General features: G+C 30.1%; 1 protein-coding gene across 1 annotated transcript in view; it reads right to left on the bottom strand.

The window, feature by feature from the left end:
• LOC126742871 (calcium-activated potassium channel slowpoke) overlaps positions 1–27,656 on the bottom strand; it is a 205,391-nt gene that overhangs the window by 82,205 nt on the left and 95,530 nt on the right. Inside the window, exons 9-11 of the mRNA XM_050449716.1 lie at positions 14,216–14,307; positions 8,053–8,163; positions 4,801–4,906 (exon numbers count right to left, since the gene is read on the bottom strand). Of these exons, the coding sequence (XP_050305673.1) occupies positions 4,801–4,906; positions 8,053–8,163; positions 14,216–14,307 (309 nt within the window). The remainder of the gene's footprint in view (positions 1–4,800; positions 4,907–8,052; positions 8,164–14,215; positions 14,308–27,656) is intronic.

Genomic DNA, 27,656 nt, shown 5'->3' on the forward strand with positions numbered 1-27,656 from the left:
GAAAAATGGAGCCGATGCAGACAGAGTCGTCGTTAGATACCAAGGTTAGTGACCCTGCAGGCCGTTTACAATATTTCAATAACTCTTGGCGTAAAATTACGTCGGACAAAATTATTTTGTCACATATCCAACATTTTAAAATTCCTTTTGATAAAAATCCGATACAAAGATGTATACCTAGAGAACCTTATTGGTCCTCCAATGAGTTTAAAGAACTTTCGCAAGAAATAGGTAAATTACTTAAGACGGGTGCTGTAAGTAGGGTTAAGCCGTGTAATAATCAATTTTTATCTAGCATTTTTCTAACCCCTAAGTCTGATGGTTCTAAAAGACTAATAATTAACTTAAAAGGTCTTAATAAATTTGTAAAATGTGATCATTTTAAAATTGAAGACCATAAGACCGTTGTTTGCCTTATGAGCCAAAACTGTTATATGGCCACATTAGATCTTAAAGATGCTTATACTCTTATTCCCGTGGCAAAATGCCATCGAAAATATCTGAGGTTTAAATTTAATAAACAGCTTTACCAATTTAATTGCCTACCTTTTGGGTTGAATTGTGCTCCTTTAGTGTTTACAAAAATTATGAAACCAGTTCTAGGTGTATTAAGGAGCAAAGGCTGGATATCAGTTTTATTTTTAGATGATTTTCTCTTATTTGGAAAATCATCACTAGAGTGTAAATATAATATTTCTGCGACAATATCCCTTCTTGAATCTCTTGGTTTTATTATAAATTACAATAAAAGTTGCATTATTCCCTCAAAGGAATGTAAATATTTGGGGTTTATATACAATTCTAATAATATGACAGTGTCATTACCCAAGGAAAAAAGAAAAAAGATTATCAATTCCGTTAAACAATTTAGGGGGAGGGAAAAATGTAAAATTTGGGAATTTGCTAAATTTATTGGTATATTAACGTCTGCATGTCCAGCAGTTAAGTATGGCTGGCTCTACACGAAAGCATTTGAACGTGAGAAATTTTTAGCTCTCCAAAGTTGTAATGGAAATTACAATTCCCGCATGTCGATTCCTAGCAACTTGTCAAATGATTTTGATTGGTGGTTAACTAACATTCCATTCGCCTTTAATTCTTTGGGGCCAATGAATTATAAAATTGAAATTTTTTCTGATGCCTCCCCCAGCGGTTGGGGAGTATGTTGTAATGGCGAAAAATCCCATGGTTTTTGGTCTCCAACTGAGAAAACTCACCACATTAATTATTTGGAGCTCCTGTCAAGTTTTTTTGGTCTAAAATGTTTTGCATCTCATCTATCTAACGTCAACATTTTATGTCGAATTGATAACACCACGGCCATTGCATATATCAATAGGATGGGAAGTATTCAGTTTCCCAAACTAAACATTTTGACCAAAGAAATTTGGCAGTGGTGCGAAAGACGAAATATTTATATTTTCGCCTCGTACATAAAATCCAAAGACAATACAATTGCTGACCAAGAATTCCGGAGTCTCGACATTGCCACTGAATATGAATTAAACCAAGATAAATTTCAAGTTATTACATCTTCTTTTGGGCAGCCACAGATCGATCTATTTGCTTCGAGAACTAATGCAAAATGTAAAAAATTTGTAATCTGGGGAAAAGATCCAGAATCTTGGGCAGTGGATGCATTTACTCTAGACTGGGGCCAGTTTTACTTTTACGCTTTTCCTCCATTTTCAGTCATTCTACGTGTTCTTCAAAAAACAATTGACGATAAAGCTGAGGGAGTTGTCGTAGTTCCAAATTGGAATTCACAACCGTGGTATCCGGGTTTTCGCTCCTTACTAGCACAAGATCCTGTCTACTTTAAACCAGATAAAAACCTTCTTTTTTCCATTCATAGAACTCCACACCCGCTCTGGAAAAATCTTTCCCTGGTGGCCGGAGTCTTATCGTGCAAGCACTACAAAATGGAAAAGTCCCGGACATGTCATTAGAGATCTGCACAGCTTCAATATCAAACTCGACAAACAAACAATATAACGTAGGTTTAAAACTGTGGTGGCAATTTTGTTGTGATAAAAATATAGATGTCTTTGATATTACTGTACCCTTAGTTTTAGAATTTTTAACAATCCGCTTTAACAAAGGGGCATCCTATAGCTCTCTTAATTGCTACCGATCCGCAATATCACAAATAGCCTCACCAGATTTAGCTAATGATTATAGATTAAAAAGATTTTTTAAGGGAGTGTACGGTTTAAGACCCAGTTTACCTAAGTACAACGTTACCTGGGATCCTTCCACTGTTCTTACCTATGTAAAAACTCTTTCTAACGAAAACATTAAATTAGACATTTTAACACAAAAGGTGGCCATATTACTGGCTCTTACAACTGGACAGAGGGTACAAACTTTAGCGAGTATTCAACTAGAGAATTTAGTTATTTCTAAAGACAATATAACAATTAAGATTCCTAAAAGAATAAAAACCTCAGGACCTAACAGATTTCAACCCACATTAGTACTGCCCATTTTCAAACAAGACTTAGAAATATGTGTTTATACAGCTATTTTATGTTATCTTAAGCGAACAAAAAATTTAAGAAACACTTCTTGCAAAAGTCTTTTTATATTACCCAAAAAGCCTCACAAAGATGCGAGTTCTCAGTCTATCAGTAGATGGATTAAATGTATGTTAAGCAAAAGTGGTGTGGATATTTCTATGTTTACCGCACACAGCACCAGGCACGCTGCAACTTCTGCAGCTGCCCGTAAAGGTGTTAGTCTCGACACTATTAGGCTGTCAGCAGGCTGGACCGAAAAGTCCAGTACTTTTGCAAACTTTTATCAACGACCGTTACTTTCTAAAAATACTTTTGCAAATGACGTTTTGTCTTGTTAATATTATATATTAAGTATGTTCTTTTTTGGTCTGTTTTTGTACTTACACTAATTAGGTATTTAAATTAGTGATAGTAATTGCTATTTAGTTATTCTGTGTTTTTCGCTTTTTCTACCTAATATATAAGTTGTAAAAGCATAATATTGTTGCATTTTTGCTTTAAACATCTACAATTGATCTTATTTACGGAGACGAGGCCTAATATAATTAAAAAATTAAATGAACTTACCTGAAGTGAACTTCAATTTTAATTATATTAGGCCTCGTCGAAGTAAATAACGGCCCACCCAGATCCCGATAAAAAATCCCATATGTTTATGCAACAATATGGCTTTGAAGAAATGAGGCTCGACGGACGGGACAGCGGGGGTACCGACAGAAGGCGATGTTGTCAAAACTTTTTATTTTTAGCTTTGAATTGTGTGGTCTGACTCAGGAAATAGAGGTACTACAATTGATCTTATTTACTTCGACGAGGCCTAATATAATTAAAATTGAAGTTCACTTCAGGTAAGTTCATTTAATTTTTTAATTATACTTTGAACAAACGTAACATAAATCACACATAGTAGACAATAACTTTTTTTTTATACTTCACATCACTAACATATCATAAAAAAAAATTAATAATTTTTTTAGGTTGTTTTAGTTTTATTTATATATTCATGTATTATCTGTTTTAGGACCTTTTATTTCGGATACCTATGTCCCCCATGTAGCAGATTACATTCTAAAAACAAGTATAGCATTCCAGGGTTAATGAACTAAATAAAAAAAATATTGTAAAAACAGGCAGTCTTATTTTTTATGCTTTTATCTCGATGATCTATAGCAAAAGCATAATATTAAAGTGTCCTACTGATTTCTGTTTAAAAAATTAATTTATAATCAATAATAAAATCACTTCTACGATATACATGGGTGTTTGGAAGGTGAGTAGCCAAACGGAAATCGTAAATAGGTGAGGTTACTGGCTATTTAAAACGCATAGTATTTTTTTGTTTTTCCTCAAATTTAAGGAGTAATATATTTTTTCCTTTTTTTATTAGATTTTCCCCGTTTTTTTTACTTTAATCTTCAATTTTTGGCCAAAATAGCGCACAATTAATTTTATTTTAAAGACTAATGTTGTCTTATTCAGATTTAGGTAATAACTGAGAAAAATATTTAAAGAGAAACTGATAGTGGAGTAACAAACTTCCTCAAATCAATAGAAAAAAAATGTTTGTCAGTTTTATGGATATTATGATTTTAATGTTGTATTCTATTTTATTTATTTATTACTTTTGTCTATTTTTTATTGCCTATAAAAAAGAACATTTTTATTTTTTATAATATTAAAAAAAACAATTTATGTCTATAATTTTGATGTTTTCATATAAATATTTATTAATTATATAAATTAGTTTTTGATTTCTTGGTCCTAAACCTGCCAACTCCATCTACGCTACTTACTAAGGACGCTACTTTCAGTCAATATGTTTATATGTCAACCCAATTAAACCCAATAAGACGAGTTATTTTATTTTTGTTCTATTCTTATCACAATCTTTTTAATAATTTTTAAGTTCAACGGTGTCATTTAAATCTGTATAACGGGGAAATAAAGCGTTTTAAGCTTTAAAGCGTTATCTAGAAGACGTGAAAAGTGAAAAAGGGATAGTCTCAAATTAATTAAAAAAATAAACAAATTCCAAAATAGAGATGCGCCTTAAATGATTTTATTTAATGAATTAACAAGATTGAAAATTAATCAAAAGCATGTTAACCCATATATTTTCAGTATATTTATTTTAGTCATTGACAACTCCATCTCTGAATTACAATTAATAGTTTAGGAAATAATGGTGACTTGATTGAAAATTTATAAAAATATTAAAGTTTCAATTCTGGTCTAATATTTATTCTTATCTATAAAAAAATACTTTCCCCGGCAAACTTACCTTTACCCTTTGCAGATCAATAGGGTTCATAATGGTACCCTGGAAGAATTCTACGGTGGTAAAATGTCTCTTGAACAGCCCTTCCAACTCGAGATCGGGCGGCTTCCTATACATCCCGAAAGACACATACATTCGTAAAAAATCAAAAGAAAAATATAAACAAAGGCAAAAATTCGGGACTTATTTAAAATAAAAGTAATCTAAACTTGGAATTTCTGAGATTTACCATGCAGCTACTACATACGATCTGCAGAAAACTTAATAAAATAGGCATGTGCAATTTAAATTACTTATACTGCGAAGCAATTGTTATTGACCTAGACCTTATGAGCTATATTAAGGTTAGTATATATTTAAAGGTAATAAATGAACTTTGAAAATGTAAATCTAAGTCAATACATTTGCACTTCGGGTATATAAATAATTATGAAAAGCGTCGGTCCCCGATGAGCTGATACCTTGACTCGTTCAAGGTCAACTGCGTTCATCATCGTTCCCTGAAAAAACTCCACGGTAGTATAGTGTCGTTTTAGTAATCCCTCCAATTCCAAGTCAGGTTCTTTTCTATAAATCAGCAGTAGAAGGAAAATATGATTGATATATGTTTGCTTTAAAACAATTTTGTAATTTCTAACTTTGAAACTTTTTATATAAAAACAATTTTAATACAAACTAATTAAATTTGAGAAAAGAAAAAAGCTAAATAAGAGGAAAAGTGAATATGCCAAAACAAGAATAATTTATTGAACAGAATAAGGTATAATTCTTTTTTCCGTTAACATTTTTTATTCACAAATTTAAATTCATTGACTCCTATATGAAAAACTAACTTACCGACATAAAATACTTCATGTCCTTTTAGTTATACCAAATTATTAAAATTATTTTATGAAAATGTAAACGTTAAATATTCTCGTAGTTTTTGTTCAGTTTTGCTCTTATTTTGCAGTTTAAGTTGATAAGTCAAGTTAAATAAGTAAACTGAATAAAAAACTTGCTGATGTGATCGGAAATATTTTTTTACTCATTTAAAAAGTCTATTTTGTTATAATTTATTTTGGTCCTAAGAAAATTTTATTTAAAAAATAGTTTGACATTTATTTAACAACACCACATCAATTACTAGCTGGGTTAATACTATTTATTATTGTATAATTACATAATACATTCTTTTAAAATACACTTACCTTTCAAATAAAATAATTACATTTTATACAAAGTATCTTTAAAGTTTATAGTCATTATTTTTAAGAGCATGTTCCTTTGGGTACTCAAAATGACTTTCTTCGAAACGCATGGATATCATCTGTATATTTTTACCCAATAGAACAGTGCTATTTAAAATTTATAACTGGGAAATCCGTTGCCAAAAACTATCGAGAAAAACTTTGAATTCTTTCATGGTTTACAAATAAAATGTCCTTACATAAATAAATAATTAGGCAGTTATTTCCAATGGATCTATATCTTTTAAGGACAAATATAAAATTTATTATCATTAAGTTTAATGTAATAAATTCCAGATTTTTTTATTGTAAGAACTTCTTGCTCTTACTCTAGATCTATCTCCCAAAAGATATTTTTCAAAAGTATTAAGAATAAGTTTTCTAGAAAATTGAGTGATATCACGAAAATGGCACTGACGAAGTAGCAGACGATTAAAAATGCACTTTTTCCAGCCATTAGAGATGCGAGAATAGCCAATTAAAACAAAAAGATATTTATAAATAAAAACATGCGAGAATCCACATTTTAATCTTATCTATACTATACCAAATCTAAGAATTTTGAACAAAAACCTTTATATCAAAGGGCGAAAGAACGGGTTTATCCAAGCATACCACTTAATTCTAATTGATTGATAAAAAATTATCAAAAAATCTAATACAACAGAGCAAAGAATGTACTATTAGATTGCGATACTACAGTCATGATAAACAGATTGATTTAACCAAGAGACAAATATCACAAGAGCAACACCTCATTGAGGAAGTCAGAGATTTTCATACATATCATATCATTTATATTGCAAAACTAACATGAAAACTCATAAAGCATAATCTTTCTCCAATACAGGAATAGATAAAACGGAATTTTTACTTCGCATAGCATATTAGCGGTATCAAAACAATGACAAACAAACGAAACTAAATGGAAATACGATGAAATTTGAAAAGGTTGTTATTTTCTAATAAAATAATACAATGATACAAAAGAAATTATTAAAGTCATAAAAACAGAATTACTTGCAGCCTTTTAGACGTAATTGCTCTTAGTCCACGCAGACGATAATCACATCGTAGGAGACCCTTTTAACAAAGCTGAAGAAGTAACAAATAAAATAAGGCTAAAGGTCAACAAAGAAAAAACGTGATGTATGGTTAACAGAACGCAACTACGAAACAGAATAGAGCAAAGTCTCACAGTAATTTCACACCTTCTGCTTTAAGAGAGTTTCAAAGATCTTGGAACGTTACGTTGGTATAGTTATTACAGCCAATGAAGAGCAAAATACAATGGGCAAGCCAATGTTAAATAAGGACACAAAAAATTAAAATTTATCAATCCCATTTCAGACCGACAATAACATAAGGGTTCGGAACATCTATCAGGAAAAAAACTCTGTCTGGAAAAAGACCACTCCCTCCAACCCTCTCTCGCCCGTCAGCCTTCTCTTCCTGTAATTTGGGTCAATCTCTACTTAGTAGAGAAGAAAATGGGAGAACCGCTATCATTTTTTTGATTGACTTGAGTCGGTCAGATTCGTATTCTGGATCTCTAAAGCGTTGAGTTATTTGGTAGCTATTAAAACCATAGCTTTTAAATCACATCAATCGCTAATTATGCGGTAATTATGCTAAATACCGCAAAATCTATTCACATTAAGTAAAACCCTCTAGTCGAGATTATACTCTCTTACTCGAGATTATATTATATAGCCAGGATTATACCCATCACAGATGAGGACGCCCTTCAGACAGAGATCGATAAAACTTTAAATATATTAGTGACTCTATGAAATATCTAAAAAACTTTTTTAATAGTTTAGTAACTTAACTGAAATTTTGAGATTATTTATTAAGCAACTTCTCTTTTTTCTAGCTAACCTCGCATTATTTTTAATGCCCCAGAGTTTTAAAATGAATATTAACTTTTTATATAGTAATTTGGACATAAGATTAGCTGCTTGCTATTAAGGTCATTTTGTAAACACATTTAAATTCAAAAAATTGAAGGTGTAAAAATACATACCTGTGCAGAAAGACAACCTCCACGTCAACATCTTCCCGGTCTTCATGAAGAAAATCCTTTAGGAAATGAGATACGGACTCATAAGTAATGTGTCCGCAAACAACAATGTGCCTACATGAAAAATATATTAGAATCACAGGATTAACCAAATTAAGTGTCCACCATTGGTAACTTTGTTATTAGTGAAAAAAGTTGTTTAAACTAACAAACTAGTAGCATTTTTAACGCTGGTAAAAATGACAAAGAAAAAAAAACAATTGAAAATCGTGTTTTTCAGTGAAATCAAAATTTTTTAAATGGAAACCTCTGTATATTAAATTTTTTCACATTTAAAACATCAAATCTTAAACAAAAAAGTTTATAATGACTTTTCTCCAAGGTTAAAAATTAATGAAGTTATGACACCCAAACGAAAACAATTAAATTGTATTGACAAACTTTATTTTTAACATCAACTTATAATCTTATTATAAAATTACAATTTTTTTTAAAGAAGATGCTCGAAGACATCACTTTGTTCTTCAATAAATTATTAGGCATGTTTTTCAACTGCTCAAACTGTCTTAAGTATGGTCCTACCATCTATTTGAGTTATCCTTTTCCTAACTGCAGTCTTTAAACCGTCGACGTTATCGTATCTTCGCTTGTAAATTTGGATCTTTAAGTAACTCCACAAGAAGTAATCAAGTGGGGTTAGATCTGGCAATCTAAGAGGCCACTGGATGGGGCCATATATTCCTATCCTCTGATCATTAAAAGTAGTACTTAGAAAATGATAAGTACCTCTGTAGTTGTGGGCAAGCAAAATGATTTTCCCGAAATTTCCGTCATAATTTCCACATATGTTTTACCAGTTTAGGTGCCCTCGTAAAAGAGCGAGCCAACAATTTTTGAATCAATTATACTGCACCAACGTTGAAACTGAAACGGACCTCTTGGATGTATTAACAAAAGATTTTCTCCCAATTTTATTCATGTGTCCATAAAATGTAACGAAGGTTATTTTACATTTTGGCGGCAGAAGTTAAGATACCAATGGCAAAAAACAAGCCTTCTTTCTGGATTCCCTGCCAAAAGCGATTGAAATGGTTCGTACTTATGAGAAATAAATTTTTACTTTTTTAAAATCCTTTGAACAGTATTGAATTCTCACGATAAGCTTCGAAATATCCAATAACTACAATTTCCGTGACCTCGCTTATTATGAATTCTTTTTTTGTCCTTGTTTTAGCAAAAACCTTTTTGTTTCTATAAATTTTCGATCAGTCTCAGAAAATATCGTTCATACGGTTGAATGCGAGCGGAATATAATTCAGTGTAGTATTTATTCTCTTGCTCTGAAAGAGGATTTTCTGCACACTAAATAACATTCTAACATATCACACTTTTCTTCATGAGAGAAAATCATTTCTCTTAAAATTAATAACTGACACAATAAACGAGTTTTCGACAAACACACTAATGTTTGACATTATTTGATTTTATCATTGTTTTCCAAAGCCTTCTGGTTGCGAGGATGTTTTAGCAATTTGTCATCGCTTATCTTAATAAATGTTTTCATAGCCGTCTTAATATTTTAATACTGCAAATAGTTAAAAATATTTATCGTTATTTTGACTTTAATTTGGCTCTAGCGGAAAAGTCATTATAAACTTTTTTGATTAAAATTTGATGTTTTAACAGCAAAAAAATATAACATAGAGGGGTTTCCAATAAAAAAAAATATTTTACTAAAAAACTAAAAAATACTATTCTCAATTGTTTTTTTTTGTTCTCATTTTTATCAGCGTTAAAAATGCTACTAGTTTGCTAATTTAAACAATTTTGTATTTTCACTAATAACTTAATTACCAATGGTGGACACTTAATTTGGATAACCCTGTATTGATAATGAATGTAGTTAATAATTTTCTAATTAAGCACATTATCTAAGTTTAATTAAAAAATCTAGACAAATATATAATTAGTATTGTTAAAAAGTTTATTCAATCATAAACCGCATGCAACTAGCCAAAAATTCAAACCGTTTTGAACATTTACTGTGCTCAATAGTATACAAATCTGTAAAATAAAATAGAATAAGATCTATCTGAGTTAAAAAATGTAATATTTACAACTAATAGTGGGAACCTAACCACAGCCTGGCCACGCACATTTTTTATTCTCAAAATAATTAATGTCAATGTCTATTCTTAACACAATAATTTCTTGATCACGCACATCATGTCATGTTCATGCAATTCACAATATTTACTTATTTAATGTTAAAACATAGTAGTTGATATGAGCAGTAATGTGCATATTGTATATTAATTAAAAATAGAATTGTACTGTTCTTTAGTGAAGTATTATATAGATTGTTTGCAATATTTAAAAAGATAGAAAAATGTATTTTTTTGTAAATTGATATATTTAAGACAAAATAGACTAATTAAACAAAATTTTATGACAAAACTTTTTGTGCGGCAAAAGTTTAATAGACATATATAGGGTGCTGCTTCAAAAAAACTTGCAAAATATACAAACATGTCTAACTCAAAATCTCTGCATATATTATTTGGACAGTTAAGAAAGAAATAGCCTTCACATTTGTCTATTTCAGTTTTTTAAAAGCTAATTTATGTATCTACTTTTTAATTCATAGTTTTAATTTTATGTAAATTAGCGTTTATGAAATATGGGATGAAAACAAAAATTAAAATTGTTACTTGTTAATGTTAAAAAAATTATAGTTTAATTATTTTGGAAAGCCGTCATCACAAATTTCTCAAATTCTGGAAATCTGAGTAGTATATTTCTAATTATATGTAAATTATATTATTTTTAATTAAAAGACATCTGTTTTTACTATCATTTTGCTAAATAGTGCCAATTTTAACTCTAAGAGTTACATATATTCCTACTTAAATCATCTTATCTAGACAAGCTGTTTAAATTGTGCTAATTAAAAAAAATATTTGTCCAATATACATTTTAGGCCTTTAAAAAACTTTATTTTATAATCAAAACTATTATTTCTAGAATTATATTACTTTTATCATTTAATATATTGTATTAAAACATATATATTTATTTAGCTGATTTTTTGAGAAAAAAGTGACATTTTCAATTTGTCCGTTAATTCTTAAATTTATTTAATGATTTGTGTACTTCATCTTTTTCTACAATATTTTTCATTTACTTAATAGCCGATCATAGTAAAAATAAATAGTTACAGTTACTTAGAACTCGTAAAAGGGATGATCAACTAAAATTGAAATTATCAATGTGTTATCCAAATTTTATATTACTCACATTATAGAATAAATCAGACAAACATATATACATAAAAAATTATTGGTTTATCAGAAAATCTACAAAATGAGTCGAGAGTACAAAATCTATTTTTTAATAGCACTTTAAATGCAATTTTAAATTAAAAGATTATATACTTTTGTTGAAATTATATAAATGTAATAGGTGCATGAATTTGACCAAAATATAGGGCGTAATTTATAAAAAACTTTGTTTTGATCCTTGCCATATAGTTAATTAAGATCTGCAGTATAGTTGCAGTAGTGGTGATATAGTTGCAAAAAAAAAGAAACGAATAAAATTGTTAAGTTTGTTAAGCAAAAGTACTATGGGTCTATAAATACTACACGTCTATCTATTTAAAAGTAATATACAATATCCGCACATTAATCCTATGTTTTGTGGTCCTTTTGGGCCAGCAATGTAGATCTATAAATATTGGGTAATAATGAATTCATTTAATTTTTTTTAAAATTATATGCTAATTTAAGGTCAGGGTATATTAAGTAAAAACACTTACCAGTGTCGAAAAGATGGGATGCTGGCCAATATCCGAACCAATCAAATACTTAAGTATTTTAAGTTAAAATATTATCTACTTTACCTGTATTCTAAAATAAAATTTAAATATTGATTTATTTAAAAACTATAATTTACAAGGTGTTTGATTAAGGTCGTTTATGAGTTTACTAAGTCATTGGGTGATGACTGGAAAATAGCGCCAATTTTAAGTTTATGGGGCTAGGCTAGTCACTACTGAGATTTGTTTTTCTTACATATTATGTACCAGAATGTATGTACATAAAATAGCTTCTAGGGCAGTCTAAAATAATTGGGTTTTTGAAAATAGTTGGACCTAAAAAAACTAATATAAAATATTGTACGTTAGTTATGAATTCTTCGTATTGTTGTTTGTAAAGAACATTGCTATTTTTTTTTAAATATTTTTGTTCAAACATTTTTTTTTGTTCCTTTTAGATTATAATTATATCAAAGCTTCGATGTTTCAATATTTTTTCCAACTTTATTTTTTTTACCTAAATTTTTGACCCAATTTAATGAACAAACGTAACTACTTTTTGACCTGAAAATGTAAGAACTTTTTTTTTACCGTGAAAATGGCGGACGAGTGCCACTTTGGAAAAAACAACTAATATGCGAGGTGTGGCAATTAAATAATCGAATCGAGAACCGAGCCTTTTGAAGCTGACTATGTATGATATTCTTTTTCTCACCCTGAGTATGTTGGACAAGCCAGCGGGATGTTACGGTCGATTGAATTGGTATACGCACTTCAAAAAAGTTATAAGTGGTCAGGTGGAGCAACTGATTAACCTCTAGTTTCTTGTTAAACTAGAGAAAAATGACGCAGATATTAAAAGAAATAGTGAAGTGAATGTTTACCTTGCAGTTTTTAGTAAGTAAAGTAAGTTTTTGTAAAGAAGAAGATTAAGTTTTGCAGGAAGATATATTTTTTTTTATAAAGCTCATAAAACGACCGAAGACGATCGGCATCCAAGCCACCTTCCAACGTCAAAACAGACGAAAAAATTGCTAAATCAATCCATGCTCATCATCGCTTGAGCATCTGAAGGCATGCCGAAATAACCATATTCAATAAATAATGTGTTTGGGATTTTGCATGACTCATTTAACACATATAAGGTTTGCGCAAAAATGGTCCCGAAACTCCCAATCAAAATGGGCTTATGCACTGATAACCTAAGTAACGTTGTCACTAATTCCGAGCTGTACAGATAAGATTATTTGTTAATGAAAAAGCAACCCATTCAATGGAAGAGTTTAAGTTCACAAAGACAAAAAAAACCAACATAAGCAAATCCAAATTTCAAGCAATTATGATTGTTTTCTTTTGATATTCGTAGCATTATCTATACTCTTCCCCAAGAGTAATATTGGTCAATCATTTTTTCTACATCAAGTAGTTGTAGACTATAACATCCTTATTCATTATTAATTAATTTTAAATCATTAATTAAATTTTTATTACACATTAAACTACTGCATTAAATACTACAGTATTTAAGCAATACCAAAATTAAGCCAGATATTTCTTTTAAAAGTGTCACTAGTATTTCGTTGGGTAAAATAGAAAAGTAGTATGCAGAAATCATGAGAATATTAAAATGGTCTATCTTTCTGATTAAGTTTTTGTGGAAGATGAGTGCCATTCGCCACATAATACTTACGCCTTTTGGTTCTTACTTTTATAATTAACCTTGCTACGTAGTTTTTTTTGTTAAAATCAGTCCTTGATCAAACACCCTGTTTATTGACTTTAATTTGAATAAGATGTCAATCGGCTGCAGCCAGGATCCCCGTCAACTTCGACACTATGAAAAACAAATACATATTTGAGACACATCTAACACAATAAACAAAATAAATAACAATAACAAATGAGGACGACAACAAGCGTGCAGGAAGAGAATAGCCACTGAGCTTTTGATTCTACGACATGAGCACACATCGATTAACAAGTACTAAGTTAATATATAAAACAGAAAGTTTGAGTAAAAAAACGTTTTCTGTTTTACATTTTGCTGCGAGTAGGCAATGATTTGCAAAGTTACCAGTTGTATTATATCATATCACAAAAATAAATGTATCAATAAGTTTATATTTTGAATTAAAGTAATTGTTTTATTTTCTATTTGCCTTTTCAAGCCTACTGAACAAAAAAAATCAAATTGTAGAGCGAATCATTGCCTAAATGCTATTCAAAGAATTATCCACATAATTATATTCTATGATAATATTATATTGAATACGGTTAAGATAGTTCTAAGGACCGTATTATAAATATATGAAACTGGTCCAAATGCAAAAAAAATCTAAAATTTCTCACCTTCGGCCACGTTCATTCTTCAATGTGCCGCCATATTTCGGTCTAGTCCCGATTAAGTCAATGATCTCTGGGATACAACTGGCGAATATCGCCTATAGCCAGACAAATAAACATTTGCATAATTCTTTAATGCTTCGGAGAGAAAAGGCATTTTTTGATTACTTTTTGCATAAGTTAGTAAACTTTACACTTTCATTTGTAATTTTTTTAATTTAAATTTGTTTTGAAAAAATTAGATAATAATATTTAAATTTAATATTGTTCAAAACCCTTACAGCCTTGAATACTTTTATTTAATATATTAGACTGCACAATGCACAAACAACGCATGCGTGTACCTGTGTATTTGAGAAATAGTTTATGGCTAGGTTTGCATCGGATTAAAAATTATCAAATAAATTAAATTTAACATTAAAGAACTCATATGAATGCACAAGATAAGAACGACCATTATGGAGATATTTAAAACAAGACCGAGCGAAATCTAGGTTTAAAAAATAAGTTGCATATTAACAAAATCCTGGTGTGAATGGTACTCGGAGAAAAAACTGCAGTTTCTTTAAAAAAAAATGCTACTTCCTCTTATTCTTAATATAATTCTTTTTTTATTTTTAGTTCATCACTTTTTCTTACGTAGTTCCAAAAATTTTACTACATTCTAGTTTATATTATTCCGCTTATTAAGATGATTAATATTAGAACAATTTCTTTGATTCAATGCATAAGATTTTGCATATGTTAAAAATTTATTTTGAACATGAATCAATTTTAATATTTTTCATTGGAGTTTAGAAAATTATAATAAACTAATCAATCTAATATCTGGTATCATAATATTTAATAGATATAGAGTTTAGAACCAATTTAAAAGTGTAGTAAGTGATCATGGCATCCATAAAAAAATCCATAATGTCTCATTGACCTCGATATGCTGTTTTAAGATATATAACTCTTACATTTTTTTGTAGCAATGATAACAGAGAATTAGGGAGTCACGGACTAAAAATGTATGTATTTTAACCTGAATCACTGTTTATCATTCTTATGCGATGCCATTTATAGAAAATCTTACACCAAAAAAATATTAGTAAGGCAAGACATCTTGTTAATATTTGTTTTATGCATCGTTTTTTTAAAATTGATTTTATACCCTGCAATCTATCGCCACATTGGTGTTCTTATGTTGAGTAAATTGTCTCAGTAAATTCCTAATTTAAATTAGTTCAAAAGGAGTCAGATATACAAATTAAAATATTAAAGATATAAAACAATAATATAAACCTGCATACTTAATCCATATAACTAATGAAAGAGTCTATAATTCATCTGGAATGTAATTAATTTATCCGACTATGAAATTGGTCAAATTATGAAACAAAGAAAAATGTTAATAATAAAAAGATATAAGTAAGGAAAAGTAAAAGCATAAACTCGTCGATTGTTACTTGACAACTGTCAAGAATAAAACTGGTAAACACACGTCATGATAAATAAAAATAAATGTAACCCACCTATTTTAAATGATAATAATTGATTTTAAATACTGTTTTATATCTCTAATAATAGTTAAGATTGACTCTATTTTACAATTTAATTTTAGTGCAATAATGGTGCTTTCAAAACACAGTTTTTTAAACATTACTTTTAATCAAGCTGTTCCGTGCATCAAGATTTTTGGTTTGATGAATGATGCTCTTTAAACAACACAGTTAGTCACATAAAAATGCCTACAAAAACTAATGCAAAAAGTAATCTACTCTCGTGAAAAACGAAAAAAAAAGTTTGATGACAAACATCATTTAAGAAGACAACAGTGTAAGCGTTGGGGTGTAGGAAATGGAGTCAAAGGGATGGATGGACAGGGATGTCATTACTGACTTAAGAATTTTCAGTAACTAATAAGGACTAATAATTGAGGAGCCTTATAGGTCAATGTGTTAGCTAAGCTTGACTCTGTGATCCCTAAAGTATATGCAGCCACAAGTTAATTAGTTATGACTAGTGTTAACCGACTAAATCAACTTACGAATAATAAATTTAACAGAGTTATAGGATCTTAAGGTTTACAGTACATTTTCTTATTGCAAATCATGGTTTGTTGTGATTAAAACTGAACTATATGGTATGTAGGGTTTACATTTTTTATAATACGACACGCTTCAAATGAAATTTAAACACATTCATTAAAAAAAATCGTATAATCTTATTTTATACATTAACTAGAGACTGACACATTTGAATAGAATTAAATTTTAATATTATTATAAATTGTTGATTTACTCCTACAACTTTTTTTGATGCATGGGAAATGTTTTGTTTTTATGAAAGAGAGAATGAAAGTTAAAATAAAGTCTTCATAAGTTTCGTCGGACACATTTAGGTACCATACGGTTCAAATGTTAATACGCAAAAACCTTGGTTAGCATAAAAAAACTCCGAATACTGAAGCATCAATTTAAATGTTAGTGTTGGAAAAAACTAAAATTCGTAGGGATAATTTGATAATTATCACATTAATACCCAGAATTTTAGTACCCAGATGAAATTTAGTTCTACTACTATAAATCTTACGACGCACTTACTATAATAACTATTGCAACGGGTATTTGTTAATAGCGTGTTTTCTCCGTAAATGTTGCTTAAATCTGTGTTTTTTTTTTAATTAACGTAATATCTTTAATATTTGTTTAAATATGTATTGAATTTAATTACAAATAAACCTAAGATTTTTGCCTTTTTTAAAAAGGGGAGGTCTACCATTTTCTCCTAGAGTAGGAATTTTAAAATTCGATTACGGTTAGAAAATCAACGAATTAATGCGTTGAGACTTAAAGTAAATGATAAAAATCAGATCTACACTGTATTTTTAAAATAATAATAATATCAGTTAAACTGGTCAAATTATATATTTTTCCTACTAATTAAAATTCACATATTTAATGCAGATGAAACACCAAAATAAACATTTGCTGAAAATTGTAGAATTAAGTGCAGGCATGTATCTACTAAATTTTACTGATTAAATAAACAAAAATCAAGTATGCCTAACTTATAAGCATTTTTGATGAACGTTTTTAAAATCTTGACTTTTTTTTAAAATCTCTCCACTGAGTTTTACTACGTCATGGGGACTCAAAAATATTACGTTTTATAATAGGTAACAAAGCTAAGGTACAAAGGCCACTATTTTCTTTAAAAACCTTTGCAATAAATGTATATTTAATAGAAAATAATGTACTAATATAAAAAACTTATTTTTCAATATTCTCAAATATAAAATTTAACATAAAACTTTAAAAATACGTCATTTATAGTCCAAAAAATAGCTCCGATTACAAAGAACCTCTTTTTCTATGGTTGATTTAAATTATTTTAGTAACAGTTCATAATTATTAAGTAGTTTAAAATAATTGTATTTTAATATAGGATTCTACTAAAAGACTCGTTTGGACGTAAGTAATTTCTATTATATTATATTTATTAAATTATCTTCTCTTAACCAAATCATCCAAAATTTAAAAAATTATGTATGGTTGAGCAGGATTAGTTAACTCTAAGCTCTAACTCTTTAACTAAAAAATTTTTTACCCTTAAAAATTTTCTGCTTTACTGGGATGGTTATGGCATAGTTTTTTGCGAAAAATTGTGTGTTTTATTGGTAGATCTTTCTGAACCAATTACCAGCATTAATGGCGATCGATATCGCTAAGTGCTGAATAGACTTAAAAATTCCATCATCGGAAAATACCCTGAAAATTGTCAAAACAAGAATTGCTTCAAAAAAAAATATTTGAAAAAATTCGAATGGAATATTTTTCCCACTCTACTCTCCAGACCTAGTGAAACAGTAAAACACTGTAAATCATAAATCTAAATTTTGTTTACACTACAGCAATAAATAAAAATAAGTAATAGTGCCAAATTGATTTGTCTATGAGTAATTTATCTTACAATATAAAATTATTTTTCATATTTGCCAAAAGTAAACATATAATTATATTTATTGTAACTAAAAAGTGGATAAAAAATATACAATAATCGTCATTTTCAGTTCTTGTACTCTTTAAACGGAACTCAAAATTTTTATTATTATATTGGCAACACTATGGTAGTAGAACTATAGCGATGGTCAACTTTTATAAAAAAGCACCATCTAAAAAAAATAAAGGATCAAGTAATTTGGAATTCAAAAATTAAGGTAAGGCGTCTTAGAGGAAAAAGTTTGCCTATTAGATATATCTCTTCAACGGGAAAGCATAAAAGACGCCTATTAAATAGGCTTTTATTTTAGAAATATCTGTTACTAGCCATATTCAGAAGATAGTCTCAAAGGCCTCAAGAATCGTAGACTTTATTTGTAGAGTCTCAGCAAGTATGTCTGTGAATATCTTACCCTACGACCACTGGACTGTGCAAATAACTCGGTATTACTGAATACTCCTCAGCTATTTGATCATCAAAGTAATTCGTGAATAGATTTCTGAAAACTGCAGCGAACAGGTTAGACTTCACTTATAAGAAATATAATTATGACTGGCTGAGAGTTTTCTTACCTATACATACATTAAGACTTCATGCTGATTCATGTTTTTTTCATAAGCTAGATAAGATTTATTAATTCTCTTGAATGACTGAGTTTTATTATTACAAAAATTTTCACTGCTATATTTGCACGAATTATAGTATGAGTAAATGAATCTCAATGCTTGCAATCGATGCTTTGATTTGCAATTTCAACAAATGTATATATTGGTGTTTTTAATTGCACATCTTTCTCTACCTCTAAAAAGAGTTAGACAAAGTTAAAATAAATAGATAAATTATTAATTTTTATTCACTGATATCTCTCTAAACTGTGAGATGCTTAATTACATACAGGGTGAAACAGAGGCATCTACTGGCAGTTTGGAAAAACGCTCAACCCTGTCGATGTATACATGTACTTCAATTCAGTAGTGTAGAAAATTTATTGATTTGCGCTAATAGAACAGCTCAAATATTTAATGAGCGACATGAGAATAGTAACGTGCATCGAAAATCTGTTCTAAAAGCTAAATTTCAGGAAACTGGATCAGTCGCTAATAAAAAACGCAACATTTAAAATCCCATAAGGGACGAAGCAATAGAAGTGGGGGTTTTAGGGCAAGTTTACCTACATCCTACGTTAAGTACCCGCAGATTGGATACTGTGTGATGTTAGTCGACGTAGTATTCCAGAAATTCTAAACGCCCATAGTTTTCATACGTATGAACTTAATGAAGAGGATTTTGATCGGCGATTACAATTTTGTGAAGATATGAGTAAACGTTTATAAATGCATATAATCATTTTCTATTTACAATTTTGTGAACATGTGATTAAACGAATCATAAGCGAGTATGAACATTTTTTATTTAACACTTGCTATTCCGACGAATATTCCTTTTTCTTAAATGGCGTAGTCGTCATACCTGCATAATAGTGGTCCGTTATTTTAGAATTTATCATGAGGTACACATACAGGAGCCACAAAATTAAATGTTTGGGCTAGTATTTTTGTCGATTATTTAGTTGGTCCTTTTTTCTTACATGGAAGTTTGGTCGGTGAAATGTATTTGAAATTACTGGAAGATGTCATAAATCCTGTATTAACTGCCATAATTGAAAATCACAATGGTCGACGGTATATTGCGAATAGGTTGCTGTTCCAACAGGATGATGTCCCATTACATTACACATTGAATGGCCCCTAAGGTCGCCAGATTTATCGCTTTTAGATTTCTTCTTGTAGGGTTACTTATAAAGCAAAATCTATGCCAGTCAGCCAACATCATTAGAAGATTTGCGAAAAAGAATTGTGAATGAGTGTCGTCAAATTACTCCTCAAATATTGCAAAATGTGCGGCAGCGTTTTGAGCAAAATTTTTATTACTGCAGGGAGAATCAAGGTGGTCATTTTGGACATTTTTCTTGCCTGACGGGTCAGCTCATTCTTAATCTTTAAACTGCTTTCCTGCCAAATGTATTGATCTCCACTAATGATGATGTATTAGTTTTATTTAAGCGTTAAATCAATAAATCTTTAAAAGTACTGAATTAAAGTAAATGAATTTCATTATAACTAAAAGATCTTTAAAATAAGGCATCACTCGACCCCCCTTTCCATTTAAGATTTTAGGGGTGATATTACTCCCGCTCAGGAAGTGATTTTTCACCAAACTTGTATCCTCCCTGGAAATCAAAATAAACGAGTCTAAACGTTTTCCCAAAAAAAAACTGAACTTCCGGTAAATGCCTCTATTTTGTTGTCGATGCGCCACCCTTTATATTAAGTTAAATATAAAAAATATGAAAGTATATTATAAAACAAATAAAATTTATTTTTTAATATTTCTGCGATTCAATAATTATTACAAGAAGTTTCCGTCTACACTTCAAAGTTGTGTGCGATTACTACAAGAAACAAGGCCATTATCTAAAAATAAAAAGACTACGAACTTTTTACAAGAACGACTTACTTATTCTTAATTCAGCTGGTAGACCATTCTCTTTAAAACATTAAATAAATTTAATAAAAAAAACAAAAAAAGTTTAAATATACACTACTTATGGAAACCTTAAATAATTCTACTCTGATTAATATCGTTTAATTAGTATGAAATCTAACATCTCACAATAAGCGAGGAACTCAAAATATGCCCTTTAATTTTAGTTAACCAACACTTACAAAATAGGAAAATTGTATTCAATAAGTGAAATATCAAAATTCATCGATTTTAAAGTCTTAATAGTTGTACACTCATGCGAAATTTGGCCAAATATTTAATACAGACTCGAAAAAACTCCGCCTAACAAATGTCACAGGTTTTCTAAAATTTTTATATTTTGCAACTTGAGGAATGCATTACTTTAAACATACATGATGTGATAAATATAGGCTTAATAGGTAAGTAATAATTTCTGCTTCATCAATGCAATTAATAACCAATTGGCGATCCTGCATTCAAAATTACTGAAGATAGATGTTAAAAATGGTTTTCTAGTAACGCATACTAAACCTTCTCTTTAGGGTATATAAAATATTATGGGTTATTTAAATTTCCGAAAATATTAAAAGGAGATAAGTTTGCGGACGATTTTGAAACTTTAATTGTAAAATAATAATTAAAACAATTCTTAATTGCTATTGTTTTTAGCACAAAATATTGGCAATCAATGACATTTACTTGACTGCAAATATAAAAGAAATAAGTATAGGTAATTTTAAAATAAATATATTAAGTTCAGTATAAAATCTGGATTTAATAATACAATTTAATAAAATAATCTCAACGTTAGAAAATATGATAAAGGTGTAAAACCTTAAATAATACAAAAAAATAATATCATCAGATTTTTAAATAACCCAAATTTAAAATAAAATTCAACATTTCTTATTGTTTATTAATTTATTAAAATTTCGACCCGTGCGTGGCTCAGTAAGGCTGTGCAGGCAATAAGATGCTTCTAATTGCTACCTACTAACTATGGAATCTAAAAGGCAAATAATAAATCATTATTCTAAAATAGTAGTTCAAACCTATTTCTTAAGGTAATACCTACTAGGGAAATCTTAGGCGAAAATCTTATTTGGCGAATCAAAATACTGGCATACTACATTTTGTATGCTTGAATACTTTGTAATATACTTTATACAAAAGCTTTGTCTCGTAGGAATAATATCATAAAAAAGTGAATTAAGCATACAAAATGAACAGCATATATATTTTCGGCAGCTAGCCTAGCATTACATGCCATAATGTGATCAAAATTCTAAGGTAAAAAAATACTCCAAAAATATTGCTTTTACGTTAGATACCTTGGCATCAGAGCAACATTTTTGTCAATTATTATCAGAAAGTCCAATTAGCGGTCTAAATTACGGCGCTATATGATGAAAACATGCCGCTTTTTATTTTTAGTCATTAATTAAAGCGGGTTTTAAAAGAGTGCCTTAAATATTTAAGCTCGAGTAAAGAAACTTTTGCATAGGTTTCCCTTTCAAACTTTTTAAACTTGTAAATTAATTCCTGAAGACCTACGAATATATTTTTTTTTTGGTCTCTAAGCTTAAATATTACTTTTTGTTAATGCGCCAAACTAGTTAATTAGAGCTTCATACCAATTAAAAGTAAAAAATAACAATTTTTTAAAATATGATCTAAGAAACAAAGAATATTTTGTATTTACACGTAACATTCAAGTATATACATAAATGTTTTATTTCTCTAATTTTTATTGTATATCAATACTTTAAATGTGATTAGTGTAAAAATATTTTAGTTAGAAAGATATTAATTAAAATGCAATTTTACACAACATAACTTATAAAATAATTATTTGATCGACTTTGGTTAAATTTATATTTATGTTAATTTTAATTTATTTTTATGTTACCATGTTATATACATGGTAAACAAAATAAGATCTAATAGACCTTAGTATGTACTGGTTAATGCTAGATGACCTATAATGACCGAAAATCATAAAAATGCGGATACTGGGCGGTGTTAATATTGGTGTTAATATAAAGTCATGATAAACCAAAAGGGACCACCAGGAAATAAATATTGCTTGCCCACAATAACAAATATAATTAGTATGAATACAAAAATGGCAGTTCAAGACAGTCTTACACATAGATTAAAAATTGAAAAACGTCTAAAAATATGAATACTGTTTTTTTTACTTGAACATGATACCTAAGCATGAACTACAGAAGTTTTACATTTAAAGTATTTCAGGACTCAGGTTAGTTACAAACAAAATATGGGATTTCATATTATTTACTTCGGAATTCCATACACCCGACTTGCCCTTATATACAGGTTGGTATAAAGCAAGGAGATTAATCTACGACAGAGTTGTTTATGAATAGTCAGTTTTGGATAATCAATTTTCATTAAAAGGGTACCTAAGCTTGTGATGGAAAAAAGCAGTGTTGCTACAAAACATACTATTTTTAATAAAGATATTAGTGACTTTGAAGAAATTATATTTTTTATGCCAAAACGTGTGTCGCATCAACCAACTATCATCAATTGTGTGTACAAGGCGAGTTGGTATAGGAACCCATCAAACTCCAGGTGAGTATTGTACAGGTTAAAATAATTTGAAAAACTCATATGTTCTTATGCGATTCTCATTTATTTTTAAAATATAGTGTAACTACAAACAAACAAAATTTTCTATATTAACATGGTTTTAATTATAGCGCTATTTTAACAAATTTTCAAAAATTCCGCCATTAGTAGAAAGTGTTTAGAGATTACACATTCTACTTTGTCTGCGGAGAGCCCTTCTCTTTAATTCTAATGCGTCAAATTAGGGCCTTCCGAATGTCGGCTTCAGTTTGTACATTTCATTTTTAAACCAGCCCCACAAACAATAGTCCAGTGGTGTAAGGTCTGTAGATCTTGGAGGCCAACTAACAAGACCACCGCGACCAATATAGTCCTGGAAACTTCGTCCAAATATTGCTTGACCTGACAAGCGAAATGTGCGGAAGTTCCATCGTGCTGATAACAAAACTGCATTTTGATGTTTAGAGAAAATTCCTCTCCTAATGCTTTTAACTCATTTTCAATCGCATTTTTGCGTGAGACGATTTTCTAAAATTTATGGGCCAATTAGATAACTCTCGACCCTACCACACCATACGTTTACCGAAAACTTGTGCTGAAAATTAGTTACAACTGTTGCATGTGGATTTTCGTCTGATCACACATGAGAGTTGTGAGTATTATTGATGCCATCGGTGAAAAGTATGCACGATACAACAGGACGATTATTATTTATTCAACATAATCCTCCGGTTGTAGGTGCTGTATACGCTGTACATGGTATGCATATAGGCCTTGCTCGTGGAGTCTGTTGGTTATTTTTTTCTGTGGAATGACTAATTAAGTAAAAATTCTTTCATGAGCTGATCGTTGCATCATTTCCTACCAAACTCAAAATATTACTACTTGTTCTAAACCTTGTCGAATGACTCGTTCAGATGTTATGTTGGTACTAGGCAGAGTTCCGGTCTCGCCGTTTCTTAAAAACTCTAATAAATTGGTTTTTGTCTGGATTTTTCTGGTGTAGAAATTTTTGACGGTCTTCCTGAATAGCAGCTCTATTATTCCCATTATAAAAGCCTTAAAAAAACATATTTGCATATTCTAAATTTGAATAAATGTGTAGCTTTTGATATAACTTTAATCGTATAAATCGAATATAAATCCGTCAAACACTGACACTAACACATGTCAGAACAACAAAACGGACCAAACAATTGATGCCTACAGCATTTGTGATAAGAAGCGGTAAACTATTTAAAACTATTAACCTATAATTAAACAAAAATGAGAATCGGATAAGAACATATCAATTTTTTATTTTTTTTTAAGTGTACAATACCAGTTTAGTGTACAATACCTGGAGGTTAGTGCGTTCCTCTCGACTCATCTGTACAGGGTATTTCAGAACTATGGGATCAAACTTCTAGGGGTTGTTCAGTGCAACAGTAGAATCCATTTGAGTATAAAAACCCATGTCCGGAAATGTGTCACTAAGCCACTACGGCCCTAAGACGCGTTTAAATTTAGAAAAAATATTAATTACCTAAATAGGATCTGATGCATTTATTTTTACATTTTGTATATGATACCATTACAACAATTGTTCAAAATGTCTTCCTCCAACCTCAATACACCGATTTACACGCCGCACATGATTTCGGCGGACTACACTAAAAATTTGATCCTCGTTTTGAATGATTTCAAATGCTGCTGTTATTCGTCCATTTAAGTCTAGCTCTGATTCTACTGGAGTTTCGTAGACTAAAGACTTTACATGTTCCGACAAGAAAAAATCGAGCGACGTTAAATCGGGTGACCTAGGAGGCCAAGAAACTGCTCCACCTCTGGCAATCCAATGGTGCCCAAACCGCTGAGCCAAATACTCGCGTACTTGTACAGCAAAGTGAGCCGGCGCTCCATCATGCTGAAACCACATTTGCTGTCTAACGTTTAGTGGAACATTTTCAAGGAGTTCTGGGAGAACTTCCTCCAAGAAACGCAGATAAATAGGTCCTGTTAACCGTTCCGGTAGAAGGTATGGCCCAATTAAATAATCATCTACAATGCCTGCCCATACGTTGACAGACCAACGATTCTGATGTTTTCTTGGAAAAATTGCATAAGGATTTTCTTCGTCCCAAACATGGCTATTCCGACTACTAAAAATACCGTCTCTTGTGAAAGAGGCTTCATCGGTCCACAAAACATATCGTAAAAAATTTGGTTGTGCAATGATGTGATCCAGAAGCCATCGCAAAATTAAACTCTAGGATGATAATCGGCTGCAGTCATACCTTGAACTTTCTGGAAGTGGTAAGGATGGACTTGTTGCTCGTGTAGTACCCGCCAGACAAAAGCGTTACTCGTATTCAAATTCTTAGCGACGTCACGTGTGCTATTTGATGGTTCATCGGCAACTCGCTGGAGCACCTCTTCTTCAAATTCGACCGTTCTTACGGTTCGAGCAACACCAGTATCATGCATTTTGGTCTTAAAAATGCCTGTCTCAGCGAGCCGCCGATGAACCGCAATAAACTTTATGTATCCAGGATGCTGTCGTTCGGGATAATGTTCATGATACAACCGCGATGCTGCTCGTGCATTGCAGTTTGTTGCTCCGTATGCCAAATGCATATCCACCAATTCTTGATTGGTAAAGTTTTCCATTAGCAATAAATGTTTAAAAATTGTAAGCTATAAAATTTTTAAACATGACATTGAGAATTGACATTGATAAGCGTTGATTTTAAACAACTGTTGTTATGGTATCATGTACAAAAGGTAAAAATAAATTCAGCAGATCCTATTTAAGTAATTAATGTTTTTTATAAATTTTAACGCGTCTTAAGGCCGTAGTGGCGTAGTGACGCATTTCCGGACATGAGTTCCTAAACTCAAATGGATTCTTCTGTGGCACTGAACAACCCCCAGAAGTTTGATCCCATAGTTCTGAAACACCCTGTATAATATCAAACAAACTATCAAACAAAACCCTTTTGTCTTTAATATATATGGTGTAAAAAATATGAGAAATATTTTTTTAACAATAAAAAACCCACGACTTTTAGCAAAGCATCTTTATACTATTGTATCTGTTCTATTAATCGAGCCTATGATTTTTATCGTTCTTATAATACATACATTAATTTATATTTCTAATAATTTGTGATTTTTTACATTATTTAATAACTATAAATCAGTAAACAATTTATCAAATTATAACAATTATATTTACTCTATCCATTTAAGTTATGCATATACATAACTTAATTGAATTTCAATTTGTTTAGAGTTCATTAAATCCTCCCAGCCCAAAGCTTAAATAAAATATATAGGTAAAGCAAAATTATGCATTTTTAGTTAAAAGGAAGTATTTCTCTTCTTATAGCATTATAGAACGTAAATAAAATTCTACCTTTTTTGTTATTTCATATATTGATGAAACGTGCACTATCGTTATTTGATTTTTAGAATGACCAAGAGAAATACACTATAGAGAATATCAAAGAAAAACTTATCAAATAGTTAAAAATGTAAATATATAATTTGAATAATGTTTCAAATGCTTTAATTTAAAAACTGTTACGTGTAAATACAAAATGTTATAAATTAGTGAACTCTTATCGCATTGGTTATTTTCAACGATCTAATCTAAAGGTGCCAGGCTTGGTCTGTGACTGAAGTACTGCGAATACCTGCGCCTGATATCTTTGCTGTATTTTCCACCATATTTCGATCGATTGGCCGCTAACTCTGTGATCTCCGGAATCCAGCTGGCAAATACAGCCTACCAGAGAACCCACATTATCCCCAATTAGGCTCCCCAATTATTTTAGTATGTAATAAGAAAAATTTCTAAGTCTACATTGTCAGTTGATCATTTGACTTATATTCTACAGAGTAGGCCAATAGAATATACTGGAAAGTGTTTACCACAGAAAGAAAAGAAACTAGTTTATCAAACTAATAAAAATTCGATTGCAAATGAATCGACTGTTGTGTGAAAGTAATTTTTTTCTTTATCTTGTAAACCAGTCTTTACCCTCACTTGTAGTAAATGCTTTATTTCAAATTACTATAAGTATACTTTGTAATTATATTTATTAATATTACTAATTTCACTATTTTTCTTTTCAAATTACCTTTTAAGAGAAATTGTGGCTGAGGGTTTAGAAGATATTTTTAAAGAACTATATATAGATAATTAAAAAATATACTTATATTTCAGGTGTAAATATGTGTATGCTGTCAAGTGAAAGGAACTTTGGCTTGGATGAGTGAATAGGGATTTAAATGATGCGGGGTAAATATTGATATTTTACAAAAAGAGAAGTAAAATATGTTGTTTTTTGGTATT

This window comes from Anthonomus grandis, chromosome 12 (genome assembly GCF_022605725.1).
Source record: "Anthonomus grandis grandis chromosome 12, icAntGran1.3, whole genome shotgun sequence".
NCBI lineage: Eukaryota > Metazoa > Arthropoda > Insecta > Coleoptera > Curculionidae > Anthonomus > Anthonomus grandis.